Source organism: Dipodomys spectabilis, unplaced genomic scaffold (assembly GCF_019054845.1).
Source record: "Dipodomys spectabilis isolate Male_0828 unplaced genomic scaffold, ASM1905484v1 ptg000054l, whole genome shotgun sequence".
Classification (NCBI taxonomy): Eukaryota; Metazoa; Chordata; class Mammalia; order Rodentia; family Heteromyidae; genus Dipodomys; species Dipodomys spectabilis.
In genome coordinates, this window is record NW_024870731.1 from 26,801,215 (window position 1) to 26,829,167 (window position 27,953).

The 27,953-nt window shown below is 39.2% G+C and overlaps 1 protein-coding gene across 13 annotated transcripts in view; it reads right to left on the reverse strand.

Moving 5' to 3' along the window:
• The window catches only part of Magi1 (membrane associated guanylate kinase, WW and PDZ domain containing 1), a 545,100-nt gene that overhangs the window by 81,161 nt on the left and 435,986 nt on the right, over window positions 1–27,953 (reverse strand). For 6 of the 13 annotated variants that reach the window (XM_042679996.1, XM_042680001.1, XM_042679998.1 and 3 more), the window contains exons 4-8: window positions 23,079–23,285; window positions 16,960–17,161; window positions 11,027–11,109; window positions 6,382–6,417; window positions 198–255 (exon numbers count right to left, since the gene is read on the reverse strand). In XM_042679996.1, coding sequence (XP_042535930.1) covers window positions 198–255; window positions 6,382–6,417; window positions 11,027–11,109; window positions 16,960–17,161; window positions 23,079–23,285 — 586 coding nt within the window. Of the gene's footprint in view, window positions 1–197; window positions 256–6,381; window positions 6,421–11,026; window positions 11,110–16,959; window positions 17,162–23,078; window positions 23,286–27,953 lie in introns of all 13 variants that reach the window. The other 7 variants (XM_042680003.1, XM_042680000.1, XM_042679999.1 and 4 more) reach the window with 2 other exon arrangements.

Sequence of the window (27,953 nt, forward strand, 5' to 3'; positions counted from 1 at the left end):
TGCCCGCTTGAATTTGCTAACATAATCTACTATCTTCAGATACACTGAGCATATTCTCATTCATTGAAATATTCATATTTTCATTATAAAATTAATTACAACGTTATTTAGTACCTTGTCATGATAGCAAGCTTGCTATAGATGCAAATCATGCCATTAAAACAGAAAGAATGTAGAGATTATCAAAAAGCACTTACTCTACATAGTAGACACCATAGACAGGGTCTTCGATCTTTTCCCAACCAGCAGGCAGTTCTGAATAGAAAAACAAAATTTATAGCAAGGTAAGTGGATTCTTGAAGAGCCTGGACACTGTCAACAATAGAGTATATAGAAAAAGGAAGGAAGGAAAGAAGGAAGGAAGGAAGGAAGGAAGGAAAGCAGGCAGGCAGGCAGGAAGGAAGGAAAGAAGGAAGGGAGGGAGGGAGGAAGGGAGGGAGGGAGAGAGGGAAGGAGGGAGAAAGGAAGGAAGGAAGGAAGGAAGGAAGGAAGGAAGGAAGGAAGGGAGGGAGGGAGGGAGGGAGGGAGGGAGGGAGGGAGGCTCATGAAAATGCCTGAAACCCAATTAAAACTGTGTATCTGAACCAAATGGAAGAGTATGTATCGTTATTAGTATTTCATTGTTGTTCAGTGTACTTTCTTATATGAAGAACAATATTTTATCTACTGGTGTTTTACTCTAGAAATAAAACTTAATAAAATGCAGTCCCAGCTGTCTTTATTTTTAACCAACTATTAAATTAGGTTTTATTAGAAATACTTAAAATTTGCCTGAAATGTCTAGCTCCTACCTTTAATATTTACACTTTTCTCATTTTGTTTCCACACTACCTTACTGCACAAGCAAAACTAGATGAAAATTAATGTTTCTTACTTATTTTCAATACAATAGTCCTGTTTTGCTTTCCCTGGAAGAAAATTAAATCTGCATCTGATTTTCTCCTCTCTCCTAATTAAAATGCTACTGAGCAAATAAAATGCCCACACAGAGGTAGGTTCTTCAGCGGCACACTTATATTATTCTGCTCCATATTTGAGCCAGTTCATCATCACTAGCATTTGACCTGCTCAAGCAAAACCCAGGCCAAGCATGGTGCATAGCTGTAATCCCAGCTATAACTAGGTAATAACAATTATAGTCTGAGGCTAGCCTAGGCAAAAAAACAAATATGAAACCCTACCTGAAAAATTACTAAAGCAAAAAGGGGTACAACGGTGGCTCAAGTGGTAGAGGAGCTCTAATAATAGCGAGTGTAAAACTTTGAGTTCAGATCTTAGTACTACTGGGTATGGGAGAATTTCTGCATCTTTAGGAGACTCAGCTATGCTCCACTGGATTTTACTTCCTAAGGGTTCCTATGAAACGGTGGAACTTGATTTGTTAAGTAGGCAATTGCAAGTTTTGTTACAAGGATCTATTACTTTTTTCCACTATGAAACAAGCACCTAGGTTGTTGTTTGTGTCATCAAACAGTCCTTTCAGAGAGCAGCAATTACACAATTTGATTCAGAAGCAGTTAAAGCAGGCTTGAATACTACTGTACTCCAAAGAGAATCATTATTCCTAGTGGCCATTATTAAGAGCAAATTGAATGGAATACCACAAACACTTGCAAGAAATATCATTTTGAAACTTTATTTTTAATTCAAGGAATCATGTGATCAGGACTGTCGAATCAGTGTAGGGCTCAGATATGTCACGAACAGTCCCAGAGTGAGAGGGTGGTTCCCATGATCACAAAAACATACCAATACATGCAGTCTAGAAAACACTCAAAGGTTGTGCTTTGCTTGGAAGTGGCTGTATATTGAGACACTAATTTCATGGGATTTCTTCCACGTTACTTATTTGCAAACAGAGACAGATTTTCTCTTTTCTTTCTACTTTTGTTAAACCCACTTAACAATTTTTAAAGAAGTTTTTTTTTTTTTTTTAATTCAGGAGACACCAGCTACTAAAATGCAAGGCAGGTCCAATAATCAGACATTGACACAACTTGGCATTTTTATATATGGGTTCTTGTGGACTGACACAAATCAAATGCCTGGGAAATGGTTTCTCCTTACAAAGCTGGAAATTACCATTTAAATGAAAATGAACCAGGAAAATATTTCCAAAGAGTTGAGAAACTGAAGATTAAAAAAATGCAAATAGGAGCAAGAGTAACAGGGGGTAGAAGAATGGGAGAGTGCAAAGGACCATATCATGATTAAACAAGTCAGACCTCTTTCCAAAATGTGCAACCAGAAATATTTGCCCTGATTATCTTTCCATAAAATGGGGGAAATATCCATTTGTTTATATAACAGACATTTATTGAATGCTCACTGTTTACCTGATGAGGTGTTAAACATGGGGACCCAAGGTTAAATGTAAGTGTACTGTGGGTAAAAATACAGCGACATGGCACATGCTTTGATGGAGGCCCAATGATGCCATAAGAAGCCAACTCTACTTTGACCTGTTACCTTGTACCCACTTAGGGATTCTGGGCTTGAGAAATGAGAGTATTAAGAATGGTATCTCTGGATATTTCCCAATTTAAACCCTTCTGGAACAGATGAAACAACTTTCCCAGTTTTTCAAGTTAAAAGTCATTTTGAACTGAAAAGATAAAAATTTCTTGCCTCCAATATGGTGATTAACTTAATAACAGGAATTAGTCTCCTAATGCTTAAAATAGAAATGGGTCATCGATTTGAAAAAAAAAAGGGGGTAGGGATTGGGGGCGGGGGAGGGTGTTTGTCCTAGAATTTGCCATTTGGTTCTAAGAAGCTAATAATGGCAGAAAATATTTAAGCTCAGAAAGAGGTATTATAGCTTTAATAAAAATAAACATAGCTAAACACCCAATACCGCATGTCTAATCAGGAAAGAAATAAGATTATATAACCAATTATGGAACTCAGAAGGAACTGAGACCCTTCTAGAACATCTGGGACTGAACATTACCTACCACTAAGACTGACTGACCTGTGGCTTTAAAAAAAAATTATTTTATTGTAAAGATGCTGTGCAGAGGGGTTACAGTTACATGAGTAAGGCAGTGAGTGCATGACTTGTCCAGCATTGTACCCCTTCCCTGCTGTTGTCCCATTATCCCTTCCCTCCCCCCACCACACTCCTCCCACCCCATCCCACCTCTGCCTGGAAAAAAAAAACCATACTAAGTGAAGTAAGCCAGTCCCAAAGAAATTTAGGTCCCATGGTTTCCCTTATTTGCAATAATTAGTATACATAAAGGATAATCTTATAAGATGAGCTGAAAAGCTCAAAAGCTATGTATATATGTCCACATAACATGATGCTAAGTGAAATGAACCCCAAGATATGGACACAAGAGGTCTGTCTTTGTTGTTATTGTTTTAAATGCACTATGTGATTTTTTTTTGTTTTCTTTGTATATTCTTCCTCCTATGGAATATCCCCTGTTGTCACTGTCCTTGATTTTGGTATTCTGCATCTTGTATATACATTTGTCTGATCTGGGGAGGGGAAGGGGAATAACAAAACACTGAAACAAGGATACAGCATGACCCACTGCAACAAGGATACCCACAGGACGATATATATTGGCAACAAACTGCCTTGTGGCTTTAAGCTGGTAGCTTAACTTCTCTGAACTGAGTTACTGCAAAGGTCAACAGTGGATTAAATGTTCTGGTTCAGAGACTCACTCTCTTATCTCTGCCTCCCCCAATAGACTCCACTCCCTCCAGGACCCTGTAGTTCCTGAAGAAGGTTGTACAGGGGTTTTAGGTTCAAGGGATGGTTCTGTAGAACACATGATAAAAATCTACAAATCACAAGTGTGCACTGCCCAAACTGAAGAGTTCAGAATAACACTCTATCACTGAATGAAGTATGTTCAACATGCACAGCAACCATCCACCCCTCCTAGAGGCAGGTTAGAGAAAGATTCCTTCTAGCATCTGGATCTATGTGCACTGAAAACCCAAAAATTCCTTTTGCTTGAAATTAAGCCCCTTTTATTAAGAAAATTCTGTCCAAAAAAAAAAAAATCTGGAGTAAATGCAAGATAAGTGTGTATGTATGTGCATATACAGTCCTCTTTATACAGAAGACTGGGGCAGGCCAAAATGGACTGTCATATCCACTCTACTGACAGGAACATATTTGGGTCTTTTCTAGAAAACAACATACTCCTCTCTTGTCTCATGTTAAAGGGATCAAGAGCTGTGATGGAGTGTTAAATCCAGAAAGAGAGGTATAATGCCGCCATGTGATGATCACAGGGATAGGTAATGCATTCACTTTCACTAGGTCTCAGAAGTACCAGGGGAGTCAAGGAGAAGGTGGACCAACTTGCCATGGTCGTAGAGCCAATAACTAGGGAGCCAGGAAGTGGAGGAGCCAGGAAGTAGGAAAGCCAGACTGTCTAATATGACCCCTGAGACAGCTCCACAACAGAACCTAATCCACCTCCCAATTACAACTACAACTTTAACAAGGGGCATTATGTAGCATTAGAAGTCATTTTCCACCATCATTAACACAACAGGGAAGTTCCCACAGTTACATGAGGGAAACTACACAAATGTCTTTTTCAAATTTCCGCACTGTAACTTGCACAAAACAATTAAGGATGTGTGCCTGTTCATAGCTGTACTATCTACTCCCCCACTGCCACTGAGGGGCAGACATCCACATGTATTATTTACGTATCCAGAGTGGTTGAAACTGGTTTAACAAATAAGACAGTCATTTTGTATATAGAAAACTTAGTTCTTTTTCCAATCACTTTATCTAATATCAATAAATCCTTTTATTAAAATATAATATCACTAAATTACTTTTTTCCTCTCCTAAATAATACTAGTTTCAAACTGTCTCAGAACAAAAATGAACTGTGTTATAACTCAAGTGGTAGAGTACTTGCCTGCCATGAATAAGACCCTGGGTTCAATCCCTAGTATTGAAAAACACCAAAGAAAGGAACAAAGGGAAGAAGGGAGAGGGGGGAAAAGAAAGAAAGAAAGAAGAAACAAGCTAAGAAAGAAAGAGAGAAAGGAAAGAAGAAACAGAAAGAAAGAGAGAAAGAAAGAGAGAAAGAAAGAAAGAGAGAAAGAGAGAAAGAAAGAAAGAAAGAAAGTCAGCTGGCTGGCCGGCCTCAATAGTTTTCAAATAGGAGCATATGTCAATTATAACAGGATATTTTCCAAACATGAAGAGAAACAGAACTAAATTCTATATTAGAATTATCAACCCAAATTGCTTTTATCTATATAACAAAAGAAAACCAAATGAAAATAATAGCCTATATTAAATATATTTTTAGATCATAAGACAATTTGAAAAATTTCCAGGATTCAATAATCTTGAGGACAGTTCCACTCATATTAATGTCAACCTTGTACTTAAAAATAGGTTTGGCCAATTTTCTACTAGCTAAGGATTACATCTGCAATTGAGCTGAAATTTGTACTTTTTTATTGAGCTCTCAATGGACGTACGAGATGGAATGCAAAGTAATTTTAATATTGTTCAAATCTGAACATAGGAACTTAAAGGGAATATAATCAAATATATTCCAACAGCAAAGATAAAAAAGTTTGGTATTATGTAAGCAAATTATTCTAACCCACAAAAGCTATCACAGTCAAGATGAGACTTACATTGATACATAGCCTCTCAGGGAGATGGCACAAATACATACTACATCTATTTCCCAAAACATTCACCACAATGATAAAAGATCAGCAATCTGAGGTCCATGACTTAATAATAATAACAACAATAATAATACAACCAGAAGACTCAGTAACTATTCATCATTGAAATTATTTTGTTGTAACTACCTCTACAACAATCATAAATTCAATTCAACTTGTGGGTTTTTGTTTTGTTCTGCACTAAACAAATAAAGCAATGAGGCTGAATCAGGTTACATGAAAGTTCAAAGGTCACAACTTAGTTCTTTCCCCATCCTCAATTTACAAGACTCTTGGCCAATTTGCTTATTTCTTAATTCCAACTTCAAATTCACTCACACTCTTTCTTTGTAGACAACATGCGCATAACTTACATGATGGCTATAGGTGAACATATGAGGGGTAAAGTGTAAATTCAAGAAACAGAAGGGTTAGTTGGGCATGGTAGTGCATGCCTATTTTCTCAGCTACTCAGGAGACAAGGTAAAAGGGTCCTACTCCAAGGCCTTCTGGGCAAAAGTGGAAGACCCTATCTGAAAAACAAACTAACAAAAGCAGAAGACCATGGGTGTGGCTAAAGTGTTAAAGAGTGCTTGCTTAGTTAAGTGTGAAGCCCGTACTGCTGAGGGGTGATGGGAAGAAAACAGCTGGATTAAACAACCCAACATGCAAGGTGGTCATGCAGAGCAAGGCAGAAAGAACATTTACCTAGTTCACTGTCCAGCTCCTCGGTGTGTACCCCTTCTTCTCCAAAGGAATAGAGGGAAGGAGACAGAAAAGAAAGAAGAAAAATTCAGACACCAGCACCAAGAAAGAAACTTCCCTCAGGAAAACAAAACAAAACAAAACAAAACAGCAGCAAACACATCATTTTTGTTTTGTCCTTACCTGCATTGTGGTTTAATTTCATTGGCTTGGCTAGTAACCGGGCGACCTCAGTGTAAATCACAGAACACTAGGAACTGGTATTGGCAAAATAATTATACAGCTCATTTCCTTGCATGTCAAAATAGGGTTTGGTTGGTTATAAAAGATGACAAATACCTTTGTGGTCTCAATGTTCTTAAGAGGGAAGTCACTTATTTCAGACCTTATTTGCAGCAAACAAAGCTGTTAGACCTTTCAATGTTAGTTCTTTTAATCCTCCCATAATCCGCTCATCGGAGAGGCAATTACACTCACAATTAAAGCATTACTTCACTTATAAGTAATAACTGCCGCTTGGAAAATGGAAGTCGAGGATGAATGGAGAAAGCAGATTGTTTAATGAGCTCAATGTCTTTTCAAATAGAAGCTCCAAAGATGAACTGTCCTTGGTGATGGGCATCAAGGAAGCGGGGCTGGAAGGCTATGCCGAAGGGGCAGAGAGCATTGCTTTTTGTGGTTATTTGTATGTGAACGTTCTAAGTCAAATGGCTCAGAAACAGTAGAATAAAAAAAATGTTCTCAATGATTTCAGCAAGCAAAACAAGCCAAAATCCTTTCTATTCTTGACCTCTGCTGGCTGCCAGTAAAAAACATTTCATTATTACTCAGAAGAAAGCATGGTGCAAGCACATGACATCATTGCATACATAAAGTCTCCCCAGTTCCACAGCAAGTGGCTCTTGTACCCACTTGAAACCTCAAAAACACAGGGACCACAGGGTCCGACCTGTTCTCACCACTGTGGCACATCCCGTACCCAGAGTAGCTCCAGGAACACGGGAATTAACTCATAGCTCCAATTAACTCCTCTCCAAAAAGCTGGAAGAAGAGCTGTAGCTCAAGCAGTAGAGTCAGCCTTGAGGGAAAAGGCTTAGGGACAGCACCTAGGGCTTGAATTCAAGCAGCCCTAGTACTGGTACAAAAGCAACAACAACAACAAACTATCGAGATGCCCACAGTGTGGACTGACATTGTTTCTTTAATGGGGCTATTTGGTTTATACAAAAGCACTGGTGGAAATTGCCCGCATGGGGGTTGGTGAATAATATCTATGGGAAGGCTCTTACTTTTTTTTTTTTCTTCAATCATTAGTTACTGAGATCATCATGCTGAGTGGCAGAGATCTCAAAGGAGCAGACTTTCTCCAAGTCCAAAGGTGCAAGTCCAAAGCTAAGAGATGTAAAGTTAACCCTGTAGTGAATTCTCTAAAGAAAATTCACTGCAGGGCTGGGAAGGTGGCTCAGTGGTAGAGCGCTTGCCTTGCATGCATGAGGCCCTGGGTTTGATTCCTCAGCACCACATAAGCAAAAAGAAAAAAAGTCGGAAGTGGTGCTGTGGCTCAAGTGGTAGAGTGCTAGTCTTGAGCTGAAGAGCTGAGGGACAGCGCCCAGGCCCAGAGTTCAGGCCCCACGACCGGACCCTCCTCCCCACCCCAAAAAAAAGAAAAAGAAAATTCACTGCAGAGTGACCTTGTCTGATCTGAAAGTAAGACCCTAGATAAGGTCTCCCAGATGAAATCTGAAGGAAAGATCTGCAAATTTAACAAAAAGACTGGTGAAAAAATGACCAGAATTGCTTTTTGAGAACAGGGCTTCCTGTCTATTGATTCACTGCAGTATCTGAAGAACCTAGAGCACTTGGAACAGGTACTTGGTTGGTGAAATGGTAAGATCTATGCTGAAAACAGCAGGTTAAGGACCAGGCATGCACTGAACAGGCTGCAGAGTTAGAGGGTTAGTCAGGGGGTAATATCAGCACTTTTGAATTGAAGGGACATAGTTGTGAGTGCAGCAGAAGGAGGAAGCAGGTAAAGGTCCAGGTGGGAAGTAGGTGTGGCCTAGGGAGAAAAGCACAGGTGGTGAAGAAAACATGGAATGGATTTCAGAGATACTTAGGAGGCCAAATAAATTCAGACCAAGGGACTCTAGAGTCTACAGGAATTTACCTTCCATGGTGACTGGGAAGTGTAGGAAAGACTTTGGGGGGTGGGGATGATCGTTAGTTTGCTTTTAATCAGAGAATTTGAAGCATGTTTGAGTTGGGATGCGAATGTTTGTCTGGAACTCAAAGGCAAGGTCAGAGTCTTCTAATAAAGCTAGACACTGAGCAATGATCAAAAGGGTAATTAATATACTGAAGATCACAGTTCCAAACTAGGTCATTATTTCTTTTTTAAGAGAGCCAAAAGAGAATACAACATCTTTACAATAACTAAGTATAACACTGTTACATCCCAAGTGCTTATGAACTACAGAGCATAGAAAGAAACAGGTCAAACTAGGGATGTGGCTCCATGGGGAGTGTATTTGCCTTGCATGTGAGGGGACACAGGTTCAATCGCCAGCACTACAAAACCAAAAAACACTTAAAAAACCAGGGACAATATTTGTGAAGCAGTAAATGTTTCCCTGATTTGTGACATAATATAAACAACATGAGGCAGCTTTGTGTTAATAGATGCTAGCCATATCTGGGTATTTATTTTATGCTACATGTGTACAGACACACAGACATATATACATAGCTTCTATTAGTAACAAACATATTAATTCTAATGTTAAAGGGATGATTACTAAACTAACTACATTTGGTATGAATATATACTCTACACTAAAGGCAATAACAAATCCTAAGTATTCTAACAGTGAAAAATTAGTAATTTTTGGTAATGAAAACATTTAGTAACTTCAGTTTTTAATGCTTTTGCTCCAATAACAGTTTTTCTCCACAAAAGCTCCTGTTGTCTCCTTCATCTATATAATCATGTTAGCAGGCATCTTCATATAGTCCCAGTTTTCTTAGAATGAATATTGATATCAAAGACTCCATGGTAGGTAGTATGGGTACCTGAACCAGCCGGGTATTGGTGGCTCATAACTTTGATCCAAGCTACTCAGGAGGCTTAGATCTGAGGATCTTAGCTTGGAGCCAGTTTGGGCAGACAAATCCTGAGAGACTCTTATCTCCAATTAACTAATTGGATTAACTAAAATTAATAAAAAATTAATTAGTTAATTAAATGTGGAGATCTGGTTCATGTGGTAGCGTCCCAGCCTTAATTACAAGAGGCAAGTGAGAGCATGAAGTCCTGAGTTTAAGCGTTGAGCAAAATGGCTAAGGGAGAGCACAATACCCCAATTTCAAGCCCCAGTATTGGCACCAAAAAAGGAAAAGACCAAAAAAAGAAAAAAGAGCCCTTGGACTGCCCTTAAAATTCAATCATCAAATAAAGATTGTTTCATTCTGCAAAGTTTTATGGTTAAATTATTTCCCAATCTTGGAAAATTGGTTACCCACATATTAAATCTGAATAATTGAAATAGTCTGTTATTCCCTGAGCCTGTGAAACAAAGAACGGATCCTGCAACAGCTCCCCTCCAGCAGTGGGTCCAGGCAGCTCAAAATCAAATGAGTATCTTAACTTTGTACATGCGTTTCTACTTGAAGTTGTTCAAATAAACATGAACACAATATGTTCACTCCATGCAAGCTACAAACCATGTACAAAGAGGGTATCTTGGAGCACAAAGTTTAAACAGGATATACTTTCAAATACTGGCCTGTATTTTTAAATCTCCCATTTCCATATACATACACAACAATTCTTCAAGAGAAATTAATAATGTTTATCTTACAGGAAAATATGGATTCCATAATTATACTACTAATTCAAATGTCAGAAATGAATAATGAACAGCAGAGCAAGCCATTTTCCTTTTAATAAGTCCACAAGACTGCAATTTTAGCAGAATTTGGGATAGATTCCAGTGGACTGTTGGAAAGGAATGTGCTTGCTGGGTCTTACTTTTTCAAGATGGAGAAATAACTAGAATCACCAATGCCTAGATATAAACATCTCCAACAAAAACTCTTAGAGACAGTTAATTTGTTCCCAAGATGAACAGGCAAGGTGAAGGAATCATTAACATCTCAACTCTTCCTTAAAACAGAAATCATGGTATTTGATGTTACACAGCTATCCCCTGCACGTCAAGATCTACTTCTGCTGTTCCCAAATTTGTGAAACAAAAATTGTCCTCTTGACTTTTATAATGTAAAGTTGGGGGTCTGAATGACCACAGCATCCCTGATTTCTCTATTTCTAGACACTAAGTCTTTCTCAAGTACCCAAAGGCAGAGAAGATACAATCCACTTGTGAATAGCTCTGTTCTGCTCTATTTGAGCTCAGGTTCTATTGCCAATGGAGATTCTGGTGTGTGCCCAGGCCTACATGTAAAGCAATTGTTCTCCAACTATTCCACCAGATTTTTTTTTACTAGCCTTTGTAAACTGCAGTGCCTTTCTTAGAAATTGAGTTACCACCTACAAATTCAATGGTAAAAACCAATCTGCCTTACTACCGTCTACATTTTCACATATAAATAACCCTCTAACTCATTGAACCAGAGCCTTCCTCAGCCTTACCATCGTCTTCACATTCTTCCAGAGGTTTCTGCTGCTTGTTCAGGCACCGAGGGTCTAACCAAGATGTTGTTTTCGTGTTATGGCTGCAATCCAAAAACAAAAAGAAGTTGGGTTAAAAAGAAAGAAAAAAGATAATGACCGAATTATGCACATTTGAATATTAGTTCCTCAACCAAAGCAAGGATATTTTCCAACAAATCCAACCTACAAAACTAGAGTTTGAACTGATACAATAGCTGACAGGTCTCAGTGAGGCATTTTTCATATCTAAGTCATCATCATTTGATGTCTAAGAGCTTAAAATACAAGCTTTAGTTTGAGAAAATTAGGGAGAAATGACATGCTCTGCTCATATTGTCTATTGGCCAACACTTACTTTTACTATTAGCCTTCTCACTACCAGGGAAAAATTTCTGCCTTAAATTTGCCTATGCCTGAAATCTTGGATGCTGAAATTCACAATGAAGATGGTGATTTCACCCACTGTATTATATGTAAACATTATGGTGGCAGTGTGAAACTACAATTCATGGATGCGACTCAAACCTACTAATATATCTCATTCATCATGGCATCCTAAATCATGCTGCTCCTGTACCAAATGTGGCCCATGATGACCAGTCAATCACAAACAGAACCCAGAGGCTTCCCCAAGCACAAGCTTGAGGAAGCGAAGCCTGCCACACCCCTGCCTCTTGCTGGAGCCAGTCAAGCCCACACAAAGTGATCCCACAGTAACCCAGGCCTTTGAGTAGAGACTGACAGACACTGACAAGGATCTTGTCCTTCAGTCCTGTCAAGAATGTCACAGGCATGGCTGGAAGAAGTCAGCTCTGCTTCTCTAAGCCAATGAACAACCTTGGGACACAATTCAGTTTGAACCCCCTATTCCCCAGTACAGTGCAAGTAAGCACTCTAGTAACTCTGGCTACAAACCAGAAATTAAAACAAAAAATATTATTTGGGGCTATATGAAGCATTGAACTCAGGACTGCACACTTGTTAGGTAGGGACTTTTCTGATGAGCTACACCTCTAATCTTTTTCGTGTGTTGGTTTACTTTTGAGATATAAAATTTTTATTTTATGCTTAGGCTGGTCTAGAATGCAATGCTTCAATTACTGATGCTCCTTGAAGCTGGGGGTGACAAGCAGATGTCACCAGGCCCAGCCATTTATTGAGAAGGAGTCTAGAAAAATGTTTTGGTTTGGTTTGGTTTGGATTTTTTGGCCTGTGCTGGCCTCAGAAGGCGCCACTTTGATTACTGCCCAAGTGGCTAAGATTACAGATTTGAGTCACTGTGACTTGAATTAAAAGTGTAGGCAGTAACCTAATGTTTTTTCCCCAAGTTTGAAGTTCAGCTGTAGCTAGGGGTAGGAATGAAAGATTTTTGAAGTATTTCACTAAAGCATTTAAATCTCTAAATTCAGATTTACTGGTGACAAATTTTGCTAGTTTTGTTTTTTCATCTATGAGTGTTTGAACTTTCTCTTCAATCTAAAGAATATTTTTTGTGGGCTGAGAACATTGGCTTAATTTTTCTTTCCTCTCAGCACCTGAAAAATACTTTGTCACTTCCTTCCATCCTCTGCCATTTCTCAAAAGTGAACTGTCATCTGGCCTTTGTTTTTTTGAATGTTGAATGTTTTTTTTTTTTGTTTCTGATTTTCACAGTGCAGTTTCTTTTAGTTCATTCATCTCGTTTCTTATCTCTTTAATTTTATTTCTTTTGTCAAATCTGGGAATTTTCAAGTATTAGTTCTTCCATTTTTCTCACTTTAAATTTTTTGTCATTCTCCTGAGATTCTGATGACAAATGTTAAATATTTTCTTATTAACTAAAAACCCCAATTTTTCCGTGTTGCTCAGATTGAGTAATTTTATTTTCTAAGTTAATTCCTTTCCTGTTCCCTTCCATTCTATTCTTAAACATTTGGATATTGTTGAATCCATCTAGTAAGCTCTTTATTTTATGCTGTTTTTTTAGTTCATTTTTTTTTTTCTTTGCTATTTTTTGTCTTTTATTATCTCCTACTGCTTTGCTGAGGCTTTATTTTTGGCTGATCTTTTTTACCTACTTGTTTCAAGAAAACTTATAGTTGTTCACTGGAGTATTTTTTATAATGGCTGCTTTTAGTTTCATTTTACTTTATTTTACCTTTTGAGACAAGGTCTTGCTACATAGCCCAGGCTGGCCTCAAACTCAAGATCCTTCTGTCTCAGCCTCCAAGTACTGGGAATGCAGGTGTACCCCATCACACCTGGCTATAATGAATGTTTTGAAAATCTTCACTAGACAATCGAACATTCCTGTCATCTTCGTGTTAGCATCTATTGACTTGCTTCTCTCTCCCAATTTTAGATCTTCGTGGTTCTCAGTAAAAAAGACTTTAAAAAAAAGTAACCTGAACATTTTGGGTATTATACTACAGACTGAATGTTATTTAAATTTTTAATTAGATGGCTGCCCCTGAAATTCCTTAAAAAAAAAAGGGGGGGTTCCTCCTGGCTTTGATTGATTCTATAGAGGAAGTGGGTAAACCAGCTCCCTCAGCTTTAATAGCCACGTGTCTGGGAGCCGGTAAAAATCTCACTACTGATCCCCACTGGGGTTGCTACTCCCCCGGAAGACGGTGAACTCCACCACATGACGGAAGTGAGCATCCTGCCTCTTCTTATCCTCTTTGAACATGGCAGGGGAACCATGCATTTGTCCACGGGATGGACGTGAAGATCCAGACTTCCTCACGGCTTTCACCTTACTCAAAGCAAAGCACTCATTTTGCATTCAGTCTTTCTGACAGCACTGGGTAGCAAAGGTTTGGGCACCTTATCAAGGGGAAAGGCCCAGCCTCCCACATGACTTTGTCAGAGCAGGAGGAAGACCAAAGGCTGGAGTAAAAGAGCTGCTGGACGAGAGTCCTGGCACATGGGATGCTTTCTTCCTGATGCCTTGACCAGGGAAACTAAGTTTTCCTTAGGACTTGTTGTGTCTTATCCACTGGCATTTTTGGATTGCTCCAAACCTGATATAAATGAAGTAAAAAGAAAACCCCAGAAATGGTTCCCCTGGCCGTCCTTTGCTTCCTAGGTGGGGAGGCCCTGTGCTTGACTTGCTTCTCCTTTCAAAGGCCCTCAGATTTGTTTTCTACACAATGTCCAAGGTTCCTGGGTCCATTTTGGATTTTTTTCATACTAGTATTTTAGATACTTCCAAAACTGTAAAACATACACAAAACAAATTCTAGTTTAACTTGCTATTCAATGTAAGAGCTCCAAGAAGATATCTTTCTGAATGAAAAACACTTGAAAACTCAGTAACCAGCAAATATATTATTTAGGCTACCACATAAATGCTGTGTATTTGTCTTTCCTCCTCTTCCTCTTCTTCCTTTTCCTCCTTCTCCTCCTTACTACTACTACTACTACTATTATTGCTAGAGATTGGACCCAGCACATCACGTATATCAGGTGAGGTCTTTCTGCTGAGCTATGACCCCAGCCAAAAATGCTATGTAGAGTCAATATCTATGAGATTCGAAATCTAAGTGAGGAACAAATCCATGCTTGTCACAGGCCACATTTTCACTTCACTTTCTGAACATTAGACCAATGAGACACTGGCCTCTTTCCATGTAAAAGCTAAATTCAAGTATGAAAAAGAAGTATCTAGTGTTATTTGTGAGGCTAGCTTATCCCTAACCGTTAGCATATCCAATGTCTAATTCAGACTTGAGTGAAATTACAGGTATATTCTTATCCACAGATTTGCGTTCACACATTATTCTGTATCAAGAATGCTTCTATTATACTTTCCTTTTCTCAGCACAATTCTTCTTAATGGACATAATTTTGAAGGCAATTTGTAACAAAAGCAAAGCACAAAATTCTGGGCTTATCGCTGACACTCAGTTTTCCTCTAACAATGCTCAAATTCCTCTGTAATAACTGCAGTGACGAAAACGGTAAGAGAAGCAGGAATGACTAATTACTGCTGGCCCAAGTCCTTCACAGGATCATCTCCTCTCTTCTCACCACTGTGTGACAAGGTAAGCGTGTAGTACCCTCATCTCCTTCTCTTACAGACAGGGAAACTCAGTTCCCAACTGGTAAGTCACACAAGTAGTAAGTGGAGCCAATAGTGTGACCTTTCAGGTCAATCACTGCACTTCTCTGACTCCCAGAAAAAGTTACCTTTCTTATCTTTGTGTGTGTGTGTGTGTGTGTGTGTGTGTGTGTGTGTGTTAGTCCTGGAGCTTAAACTCAACTCAGGGCTTGGGCACTGTTCCCTTTTTGCTCAAGGTTAGAACTCTACCACTTGAGCCATGGCTCCATTTCCAGTTTTTAGCTGGTTAATTGTGTTAGCATCAAAAATTGGACAGACTGGCCCTTCTCTGACTGGGAACTCACAGAGCTCAGACTTCCCCCTAGGTGGTGTGTTCTCAAAGAGGCTGTCCTAAGCTCTATGCCTTTCTAGTCAATCCCAATCGGTTAGAGAGAAATTATGTTTTCTCATTTTCATTCTTTATATGATACATATAAAAAATATGTTATATAGTAATTCCTTAAGATACTTCCAAACCTTTTCACAGAAACACATGTATATCTCTGCTACATAATGTATTGTGTCTAGACATGAATTTATTTATTTACTCATTTATTAATTTTTAGTGCTGGTACTAGGGCTTGAACTCGGGGTCTTGTGCTCTCATTTGGCTTTTTACTCAAGGTAGGCATTCTACCACTTGAGTCACAGCTCTACTTCTGGCTTTTTGCTGGTTAATTAGAGATAAGAGTCTCATAGACTTTCAGCATGGGCTGGCTATGAACCATGATCCTCAGATCTCAATCTCCTGAGTAGCTAAGATCACAGGCATGAGTCACCAGCACCTGACTCCAAATCATCTATACTACAGAAGTGAGATCCTTCCTATACTCCTCTACAATGTCCTCTCTTGTTTTTGTCTCCATAGCAGTAGACTGACAATTTCATTCTATGGAAGGGATAATAAACATACATATGAGTTTACTTTATTATTTTGCTTTATTTTAGTTATCACATGTTGGAGATGGAACCTAGTTGCTTGAACTATTAAGTTTAAATGTTTTAATTAGCTTTGTGTCTCTTTTTTGGATCCATAAAAAAGGGCAAATCTCAATGATAACCGAGTCAAAGCAGTATTTCTGTTCCTTGAAATCCACAATACGACAATGAAAAGAGGAGCCAGACTTGAAAAAAAAAGTCTGTGAATCACAAATACAGTAATGGAATTAATTGTATCCAGAATATATGAAGAAATCTGAAAACACAACTGTTAAAAAAAAATCACAACCCAATGATGAAAAAACCCACAATGCTCGACAAGAAATGTACTCATTTGCCTTACTCATGTACTGTAACCCTTCTGTACAGCAGCTTTACAATAAAATATTAAAAAGTAAAATAACAAAGAATAAAAAAGGAATTTCTTATTTTAATGGTCAAATATAATACTTATATATCCCAACTTAATTTATATACACTATGATTTACTTACTAACCTTTTAGGGAATTGCTAACCTTATCCTTCTCTGAACTCTTCAGACTGAATAACTAGAATGAAATGGATAAATAAATACCTTTTGGATATAAGGCTCATTAAATCTTAGAAAAGAATCGCATCAGTAAGTGACCGGTTCTTTTAAATTTAAATTATACCCCTAAGTGCTGTAACAAAAACCCAGAAAGGCAGAGAGAGAGAGACAGACAGACAGAGAGACAGAGAGAGAGAGAGAGACAGAGACAGAGACAGAGACAGAGACACAGAGAGAGACAGAAAGAGGCAGAGAGAAAGACAGAGAAAGAGAGAGAGAGAGACAGAGAGAGAGATGGAGACAGAGAGACAGAGAGAGACAGAGAGAGAGATTTGAATAACAAGAATTGTATACTTTACTCTATAAAATAGACTTCTCCATTTTCGGTATAGGCCATCTCCCAGTTTTCAGGTAGAGGACCTAAATTATCCTCTGCAGAAAGAGGTAGGTACTGTGGGAACTTCTGAGAGGGGTCCGTGATGGGAGCAGCGACGATGCTACTATTCACAGGTGGGACTGTTGTTTCTTGGAGAATGTGCTCGTCCTGGTCACCAGAATCGGCTGTTTGATGAGATTGGTGGGGGGGAAGATGGGGAGATACAGAGAAAGAAAATAAATACAGAGGCATTCAGAATCAAACTCCAAGCTTGGGACGTACTGGACAGATCTATCAGATCTATGTTCACAATCCTTTATCTTTTCCTAACTGCTGATCGTTGATTATGACTTCTATTATATTTTATTTTATTTTTATTTATTTATTTATTTATTTTTGGGGTCCGGTCATGGGGCCTGAACTCTGGTCCTGGGCACTGTGTCTGAGCTCTTCAGCTCAAGGCTAGTGCTCTACCACTTGAGCCACAGCACCACTTCCATCTTTTTTTTCTTTTTGCATATGTGGTGCTGGGGAATCAAACCGAGGGCCTCATGCATGCAAGGCAAGTGCTCTACCACTGAGCCATCTTCCCAGCCCGACTTCTATTTTATTAGGCAATTATTCCTTACATTACAAGTATCAAACTGACTACCCGGCCTAGGAATGAACTCAGTGGTAAAGTATATTCTTAGTGGGCTCAAGGCCCTGGATTTAATCCCCAGCACTAAAATTGAACAAAACACACTAACAGAATTATTTTACTTAAAAAGAAAGATAAGAAGAGAACATACCCAAATGTAACACACAATTCTGGAAAAGTCAAAGAAGAACTCAATTAACAACTTAAACCCTAAAAACTATTAAAAAGCAGGCAGGCCATCAAATAATACCATCAGTATTATTTGGTTTGTGACTCACCAAAATTCCAAGCTGAAAACATAGACACTGTGGCATTTTTATGCATTTTTGGATGTTATTTAAAACAGTTTGGAAGACACTGGCAAAGATCAAAGACTGACAAATTAAGCTAGAAAGGATATAAAAGTTTAGGATATGGAGACAGCTATATCAGTGAGTCAGATTCGAGTCACTTTTGGAAAACCAAAGAGACTGTTCCTGTGAAAACCAAGACAGTTCTGAGCGTAGGAGGACTAATGTGACTTGGGTCTTACAAGATCCTGTGAGTGCCTGAATCTCCTTGCCTTCTTATTAACTAGAAACATCAGGGGTGATCTCACCAAAGTATCCACAAACAGTGCTGCTGACATTCTGGCTGAATTTTTATAGAGGCTGATGATATTAAATGTCAATCTCCAGGGGGCTTTGAAACATAATAATCAGGAGAGGCAGTGATTTTCTATCTCCACAGTAATTCTCCTGGAGACATTTCTGATGTAGTGAAAGCAGAGTAGAGAATAATAAAAGGCTGTTTTCAAAGCTGTCTCTGATGAGACGCTCCCAATGACACACAGGAGGACGAAGGTAATCTGGAAGTTGGAAGGAGAATTTGCCGAGCCTGCAAAACAAGCATCTCAACCCAAACCCAGCTTCATGGAGGAGGCTAGCCTTGCCTGCAGAGGTTTTCTGTCCTGCATCTCTTCCTTCTTAGGCTTCTCTCAGTGTGGAAATTGTGCCCTCTCTTCCAGGTCTATGTGGAGGAAACCGACACTAAGCTACTTCTAGTCCTAGGGAACATGCTTTGTCAACAAGAAGTACTCCATCATTTTTGTCTTTGCAGTTGATTCAGGAATAAGTGTGATATCTCAAGGAGGTTTTGCTTGAACTACAGAGAAAGTGGTAGCCTCTTGATGTTGAGTTACTGAGCTGACAGGCTTACACTTATGTGTTTATGTCTCCCTGACATGTCTGGGCAAGACCTACTGAAGAAAGAAACCCATACAGAGAAAAGTAGAGAAGAAAAATGGAGAAAGTTGCTTCAGATCCCTGGCTTATACCTACAATCAAGGCAACTCCTAAAAGCCACTTTTCTGCTTAGGCCAATAGAGTTTCACCACTTGCATCAGAAAACTAACAGAATAATCAAAAGTTTGAAGGAATATAAAGGAAATTAGGTCAAAATAAGAAACTTTTTTTGGTATTAGTACTGAGGTTCTCATTAAGAGCCTCAAGCTCTTGCTTGGCTTTTTTCACTCAAGGCTGGCACTCTACCATTTGAGCCACAATTCCATTTCTGGCTTTTTGCTGGTTTTATTAGAGATAGAATCACATGCACTTTTCTGCCTGGGCTGGCAGCTATGATCCTCAGATTTCAACCTCCTGGGTAGCTAGGACGTTGGTAGCTATAAGCATGAGCTACCTGGTGCTTGGCTAATTGTTTTGTTTTTTATTTAACTGCATATGCCCTCTATAGGTTTTCTTTAAGATCAAACAAACCTTACAAACAATCTCATTTTCTCATTTTTCTTTTTTTCCCCCTAGTGCTGGGTATCAAACATACATGCTGGACAAATGCTCTACCAATGGATTCACACCCTAACCCAACAACCTCATTCTCTGAAAGGAAACACACAAAGTCCAACACTAAGAAGTTGAAGTAGACACAGGACAGACTGAAGAATTCACAGCCCCAGTCATGATACTGACTATGATACATGCTTGTATTAAAGGGGAAAAATTCTTTCATTTAATTTATGAATCATTTGCTATCACTTTCTTACTAAAGGATTCCTATAAATCACAGAGGACAGGTAGAAGGGGATGCTGGAGTGAGTCCAGATAAGGAGATGGAATGCCCAGTCTATCCATCCTTTAGTGGTGAAACGTGTGCTGGCCTTTAGCATTCTCAACTGTGGACCAGGAATGGAATATGCAAGTTGCTCATCTCTGAATGACACGTAAATCAGAATCTTTCAAGCATTGAACCTCCTTCCCCACTCCCTCCCCAATGCACTTGGAGACTTTTGGAAGTGACTTTAAGAACATAAGCTTATGTTGGGGAAAAAAAAACCTTGAGGCTTATCTTAAATTGTCTATGCTCTCAGATTTACGTGCATCTCTTGCTGTGCACAAATCAGTCAAAATCGCTGGGGCCTCTTAGAGCTGATAAAGCTGATTTAAAACACATTTTTGGGTTGGCATGGCAGCTCTGACAACACACTGGGTCTTTGTGATAGTGGAGACATGACGTGACCTCCCGACATATGCATAAAGAGTTTAAGGAGAAGGAAAAGAGCTCAGAAAAGGGCCTTCCACCCAGTACTAGAGAAACATTAGCCAAAGGAGTATTGCCTACAAATGACAAGAGTCAGTAAGCTAATGACCAGCAACAGGATAGACTGAAAGGCGGAAAAGCCTAAAATTACAATTCAATAACCTTTTGATGTCTCTTGGATGCAGTTAGTGGGAAAATCAGGCTTTTCTGGCTATGGTGGTTTATTATATACTGACCAAACTATCCATAATAAACAAAATCTTTACACAAAAGATTTTGTTTGTGTAAATAATTGTGTACTCTGGCCAACTCTACTCTGACTCAGCACACATAAAGAGTGTTCTCCCTCAGGGGGGCCCTTCTAACTCTGTATCTTTAGTGCAATCTGTAGATGCCTGTTCCATGGTCAGTGTTCAACAGTCAACCTTCCAGTGAGTTTCTGTTCGTTGCTCAGAATCTGCCTGGATCATCACCTGCAGAACAGAAGGGGAGGCTGCGTTCCTAGGACCGTGATGCCACTAGGATCCCTGGCTTCTGTCTGCAGATACTCTGCATATCATTTAGCCATATTATTTAGCACATGACTCTTTCAAAATTGCCAAGATAGGAGCAAAAGATAGGAAGGGGTTATATAAAATATTCCTGGTAAAGATTGTTTTTAGTGGATACACTGCATTTCTACACTTGGATAATATTCCCATGCCTTTATCACAGTTGGCCTGACCAGAGTCAAGTCAGTAGCTGTTACTCTTATGGTCAAAGCCATGCTGGATTGCTACTTAAAGCACACCAGAGTGCTAAACTCTTTGAGACACAGCTACCTTCACCCCCAGAGCATAAACTGGGTAGAGTTAATTACATGAGAGACTTCATATGAGTTAGTGTAGGACAGATGATCAGCTTTGTAGGCAAGAAGGTATTTCATTCATTCAACGCAGTCCTACAGATTGAGGGTGTCTCATCACATACATGTGTATCTCATAGCTACCTCTATCCTTTGGTCTATCTGCCTTCCCCCTTCCCTCTCTTGGCTCTACCACCGCTTCTCAGCATACCTATTGCCCTTCCTGGTATGGATGTAGGAACTTGAAGGGCATGATCACGTGCCACATGACTTCACTTTCTGTTTTGTGCAGAAAACTAAGGATCACACTTATTTCAGCAATGTTACCTATCAGGCTAAATTTCAAGTGGTAATTATAATGAGGTCAGATTTTCTAAGTCATGCTTTCTATTGACAGAAATTTATGGCAGTTGGGTTTAAGAAATGCAAACATCTGGGCACTGGTGGCTCACTCTTGTAATCCTAGCTACTCAGGAGGCAGAGATCTGCGGATTGTGGTTCAAAGCCAGCCAGGGCAGGAAAGGCCATGAGATTCTTATCTCCAATAAACCACTAGAAAACCGGAAATGGCTCTGTAGCTCAAGTGGTAGAACACTAGTCTTGAGCTGAAGAGCTGAGGGACAGCACTCAGGTCCAGAGTTCAAGCCCTGTGACCAACAAAAAAAAAGACAAAAAAAAAAAAAAAGAAGAAATGCAAATAGTCCTAGAGCCAGCTACTTCTACTTTCTTCTTGTCTTCTATTGAGAAATCTTCCTGGAGACCATGGACAGAGTCTTCCTGAAGAGCCGCTTCTCAGCACCTGACCTGCAATGTCATTGGTTGCTATGACCATATCTACATTTTGGGTTTTATGATAAAACTTGCTAGTTTTATTTATTGAACCATGGAGATACATGTTAAGGCATAAGATGTTTTTAAAATGAAATGTTAGGAAGATACCACGATTTCAAGACACATTACTTGAACAAAAGAAAGAGAAGAAAAGGGAAAAGAAAAGAACAAATTGAAAAGTTAACACTTCTTTTCTATAATGTTTTTGCTTTTACTATAAATACATAAAATATTCCCAAAGGAATGTTTATTCATCCCGAGGGATGAATCAGTTGATTTTTAATAAAAAGCATACATAAAAATGAGAAATTTCTTTTTTTTTCTTTTTCTTTCTTTTGGTTGTGGGGCTTGAACTCTGGACCTGGGTATTCTACCACTTGAGCCAGTGCCACTTCCAGCTGTTTCTATTTATGTGGTGCTAAGGAATTGAACCCAGGGCCTCATGCATGCGAGGCAAGCACTCTACCACTGAACCACCTTCCCAGTCCAAGAACAGAAATTTTCATGACTCAAATCTTCAAACTACTTAGAAATACTAGCCAGTCCTTTCCCAGCTGAATGAAATCAAGTATATTATTCATAAAAAGATAACTACCAAGAACCAAGCCTCATGGCAAACAGCTCCATCTGCTTCACTCAATACTTCTGGCAAAAGGTTTGGGTTATGTTTACTGTTATGATACCAATGTCATCATCTTCTTAAATTTTTCCACCTCTGTCTCTTTAAGGGTATAAAAGATTTTCATAGGTTAATTCAACCCAGGATATACTTTCTTAATACTTGCACTTACCAGTGTGTGGGAGGATATGTTGCTGGACCTCCATGCAGCATCAACTGACATTAAACTGACAAAACAAATTCTTATATTTCAGTGGATCTTTACTAACTGCAATTCTAGAGAAGTTCCAAGCACTCCTGCTCCCCCAAAAAATCAATGAACAAAGAAAAAAACTTAAGACATTGATCATTCTGGAATAAAAAAAAGATTGAGTAGGCTGAAACTTCTCAACTCCCTTTCATACATACACACCTATTTACCCTTGTCTTATTTAAGACATTTGGGGGATGGAAGTTCAAGTACTTCTGGAAGAATCAGGACAGGTAGATCAAGGAAAGGACCTATCTGTTTCCACAGCACAGAGCATGAATGTTAGCAATGTTCCTAAGACTCAAACCTGTCTATACCACCCTCTTACCCAACATGAATGCACGCATCCATCCATCCATACATCTGGGACACAGTGTGGCCTTTACCTGTAAAGCTACTGTTCATTTCAGGAACATCCTCCTCCTCCTCGTTCTCCGCATGGACTATGCCAGCATTTTGCATATCATTGTAGGACTTGGTTCGCTTCGGAGTCGACTGCTTGGAGCCAGACTGAAGATTTTGCAAGGCATCCGTCGTGATCACTTTCCCACTGACTGGCTGGCTAGGAGGTTTGGGTGTCCCATAATAGTTTCCTAGGTGATGAAGAGACACATTTGCATGTTTCAAAAAGAATACTCTGTTGTTCCCCCCACCAAGATTTAACATCCAAATCTCACACTTATGTTATAAAAGAAAAGCAAACTGGAAAACTAGAGCACACTGGATTTCTTTTCTGGAATGGGTTGGCAAAGATGTCTTTCCTGCCCAGTTAACTTTAGGGTGATGGCACTAAGGAAGAGAAAAGCTCAACTGTTTTGATGCAAAGAACCCACTAGGGCCAAAAAACAAAAGAAAAAAACAAATAAAAAAACCAAAGGCAGCTGTACTGAAGAGCAAACCTGCATCCTCATTACATTTGAATTTCAATCGGTCATCTATTCATATATAGGCACCAGCACAATGCTGAATCCCATTCAGAGGGAGTCCCTCCAACAGAAAATAAAAACTCATTACTGTCAGCGGCTTTGCAGGCCTCAGAAGTTGAGGTCACCTTCTCTCTTCTACAGGGGACCAGGGCAATATTTTAAAAGGAGGGCAGGGAATACCACGTGGCACCTCTTCAACTAAATGGCAGGCTTGACTCTCAGGGTCGGGCAGGGAGGGAACAAACTCTTGCCAAGTTTTAACAGAGAACTCTGTGTTGTCGTGGTTGCGGGCTCTGTTTAGGACCATATCTTCTAGTCATGGTTTGTCTTCACTTCCAATGCGCTGTGGGATTCTGATTGGTTACAGTAAATAGATTTTTGCATTCTTTTTTTATTTTAAATTGTGGAGTCAAAGCTATTGGGTAAGTTCTATCAGCCTTTACAATGAAAAGAAAAAAGCCATGGTTTAAAAAAGCTCACTTCTTTTTAACTAGGAGTGTAAAAAAATGGCTTTATATAATAAGAAGTGAATCAATGGAATAAATAATAGAGGTGATAGTAAAAAGATTTTCCTTCTGAAAGTTTACATTTAAAAGTACACCAGGCCACACTGAAGTCACCAACACAGCTGTGTTCATTGCAGCATTATTTAACTTAAGTAAAATATGGAATCAACCCAGATGGACAAATGGATCAAGAAAATGTGGTATATGTACACAATGGGTTTGTATACTTCCACCAGAAAGAATGACATTGGAAAAAATTATATTAAGAAAAATAAGCCAGACCCAAAGAAACACAGATTGCATAATTTCCCTCATTTGTAATAATTAGAATGTGCCTATAAATCTACAAGTAAACCCAATGGGCAATAAATGACAAAAAATTACACTTGGACATAATAAATTAGACAGGACTCTATAAATAGTCACACAGTGAGACCAAAGGAGGATATTCGTAGGAGAGGATCACAAGGGCTCAATAGCTATGTGCATAGGATCATATAAAATGATGATTATTGAAATGAACTCCAAGAAATGGAAACAAGAGGTTTATGTCTTTGTTTTTGTTTTTGTTTTTTAAGTAAAGCTGAGGGCTAGTGGCTCATGCCTGTAATCCTAGCTACTCAGGAGGCTGAGATCTAAGGATCACGGTTCAAAGCCCTGGCAGGAAAAGTCCGTGAGACTCTTAACTCCACTAAACTACTCAGAAAACCAGAAGTGGCGCTGTGGCTCAAGTGGTAGAGTGCTAGCCTTGAATTGAAGAGCTGAGAGATAGCACCCAGACCCAGAGTTCAAGCTCCGCAACCGACAAAAAAAAAAAAAAAAAGTGGTCCGGTACAGTGATTCAAGCCTGGCTCCTATCTATTCAGAAAGCAGAGATCATGGCTGATGACAAAAGATTAGCAAGACTCCATCTCAATCAGTAAGTGTATATGCCTCCTGTCTTCTCAGCGAGATGAGATGAACAGGAGTAGCATAGTCCATGTTTACTTGGGCAAAAGAAAAGTACTCAATACCTGACTTAGATAACTGTAACCCATCTGTACATCATGTTTACAATAAAAAAAGGACATGCACACAGTATTTGTGCCAATAAACTGTTATATGCCCAACTAAAAATAAATTAATAGAAATCTATTTTAAAAATCTTGAGGCTGGGAAGGTGGCTCATTGCTTGCCTTGCATGCATGAGGCCCTGGGTTTGATTCCTCAGCACCACATTAAGTAGTGCTGTGGCTCAAGTGGTAAGAGTGCTAGCCTTGAGTCAGCTGAAGGACAGCGCCCAGACCCAGAGTTCAGGACCCAGGACTGACCAAAAAAAAAAAAATCTTAAAGAAAACACTAAGTAGGCAGGTGCCAGTGGTTCATGCTTCTAATCCTAGAACTAGAAAGGCAGGCACTAGGAAGATTGAAGTTTAAAGTCAGCTCAGCATAAAAGTCTGCAAGACACCATCTCAAACTAACCAGCAAAATGCTGATCTGGAGATGTGGCTCTAGTGTTACAGCACCTCAACTGTGAGCAAGAAAGCCAAGTGAGAATATAAAAAAGACTCTCTTACATACATACCCCCCCCCCAACAGAAAACACTGAGTGGAAATAGATGTATTCAGATATGAACAAAGTCATGAAAATATGGTCATGTACAATCAGAAACATGGTTTATAATCACTACTATTCATGCTCTGTGCTGAGGGAAACAGGTATTTCCTTTCCTTGATCTACCTGTCCTGCTTCTTCCAGCAGTACTTGAACTTCCATCGCCCAAATGTCTTAAATAAGCCAAGGATAAATATGTGTGTATGCATGAAAGAGAGTTGAGAAGTTTCAGCCTGCTTCAGTGATTAGTGGGGAAAGACATCAATGTTAGAATGCCACTGGCCATTTTATGTCTCTGAGAGCAAAGCCAGGAAGGTCAGAGGTGACACTGAGTCCTTCAACAAATCCTGGCCTGCAATTCTGTGTTAGTAAAGCTGAGTTTGTAAATAATAATAAATCATGTACACAATGCTTTTCCCAGTGACCCAACCTACTGTCTAAACTTAGTACCTAGTTACACAACATAAAAATCTCATTACACAATCATAAAAAAAAAAACAACCCCCAAAACTCAAACATTGATTGTCACGAGACCTACAGATAATAACCTTATTTTATTTCTTATAGTTACTTTTAGAGTTAGCTTAATCCTCATAGATACTGTTTCCTTTTCAAGAGTAGAGAGTTTGAGATCATTTCTTTACCGTGTTTTTCTTAACCAGTACGAGGTCCTGAGTTCACAGCTCAGTGCCACCAGAAAAGTGTTTAAAAAGCATGTTAGATCAAAGGGTACCATGTTTTGATTTAACATATTCTAGTGAAGATAAGTTTTTTCACTGAAGGCAATCTATTATTAAGATCTTCAGGAACCCTCTCTTAAGTTTCATTTAGGTACAGGAATTAAGATGAACCAGTTAAAGGAAGATACCCAGTATACAGTTTCCTGGATCAAGGGAGGATTAGTGTATGTGTGATTGAAGAACTGCACTTCACCTTGCTCTTCTAGGGGGTGACATCAAAGAACTTCACCCCCATGCATTCTATGAGGGCGCTGAGTGCATCAGGTACCAGAACTAACTTTTTCATGGACTGAAGTGAGAACTCTTTGGTGAAGACTGGGAAAATAAAACTGTTAGCTATTTGAAATCTAATCTCCACCCTGAGTTAAAATGACACATAATCACCCCGGAATTTAATTTTAAATCCTCCTCATCTGGTCTCATATAATATATATAGGTATGTCATCAGTGTTCAGGATAGTCAGCACCCCATACCAATAAAGAACTTGAAGAAGACAGCCTAGAGTTCCAGTCTCTCCAAGAAGAGACTGTGAGGCTCCCTGAGAGTAAGGCTTTTTTTTTAAAAAAAAATTAAAAAACCCACCACTTTTAGTAAGTCTTTGCTCTGAGTCTCAAAGCTGGAACTCTAAGACATGACCCAGATCACGCTTAGAGCACCTATCATTGTGAGCAAATGAGCTGGCCCTTTTCAAATTTTTTGTTCCTGTTCAAGTCAACTACCAGAATAAGGCTGGATAAATGCTACTCAGTGTTCCATGCTAGGTTTCTAATCTTTAAGATCAAAGTAATGCTATATCACTTTTAATTACCAAGGTTCTATATTTAAACTGGCTGGCAAGTCTTGACAATTTTTGTTTTGCTAAAAACAAATAAACAGTCAAACAAAATATGCAAGCAATCTTACTTCTAACCAAATAACCAAGACTTCCATACTCAGATTCTCTCACACATGGGAGTAGCCCTCCCCATGATAACCCTACAGGAGGATGGTGAAAATTCAGTACCACATGTTCTGTATTTTTATTTCTATTTTATTTTTTGTGCTTGTCCTGGGGCTTGAACTCAGAGCCTGGCTGCTATTGCTGAGCTTTGTTTGTTCAAGACTAGCACTCTACTGCTTGAGCCACAGCTCCACTGTGTGTGTGTGTGTGTGTGTGTGTGTGTGTGTGTGTGTGTGTGTGTGTGTGTGTGTGTGGTGTGGTGTGGTGTGTGGTGTGTGTGTGTGTGTTTAATTAAAGAACCTCAGGGACTTTTTTACCTAGAATGGCTGCAAACTATGATCCTCAGATCTCAGCCTCCTGAGTAGCTAGGATTACAGGTGTGAACTACCAGCGCTTGTCCACAATACCACATCTTTTGAAGGCACTCTGTCAACCATAAGACATTATACATATGGCAGGGTATTATTGGTCAATCTTCCCAGCCTTTCTCATTTTCAGTAAGGTAACCTCCACAGCAAAGCTGCCACCTAGTGGCTTCTAATTGCAGAGGGTTC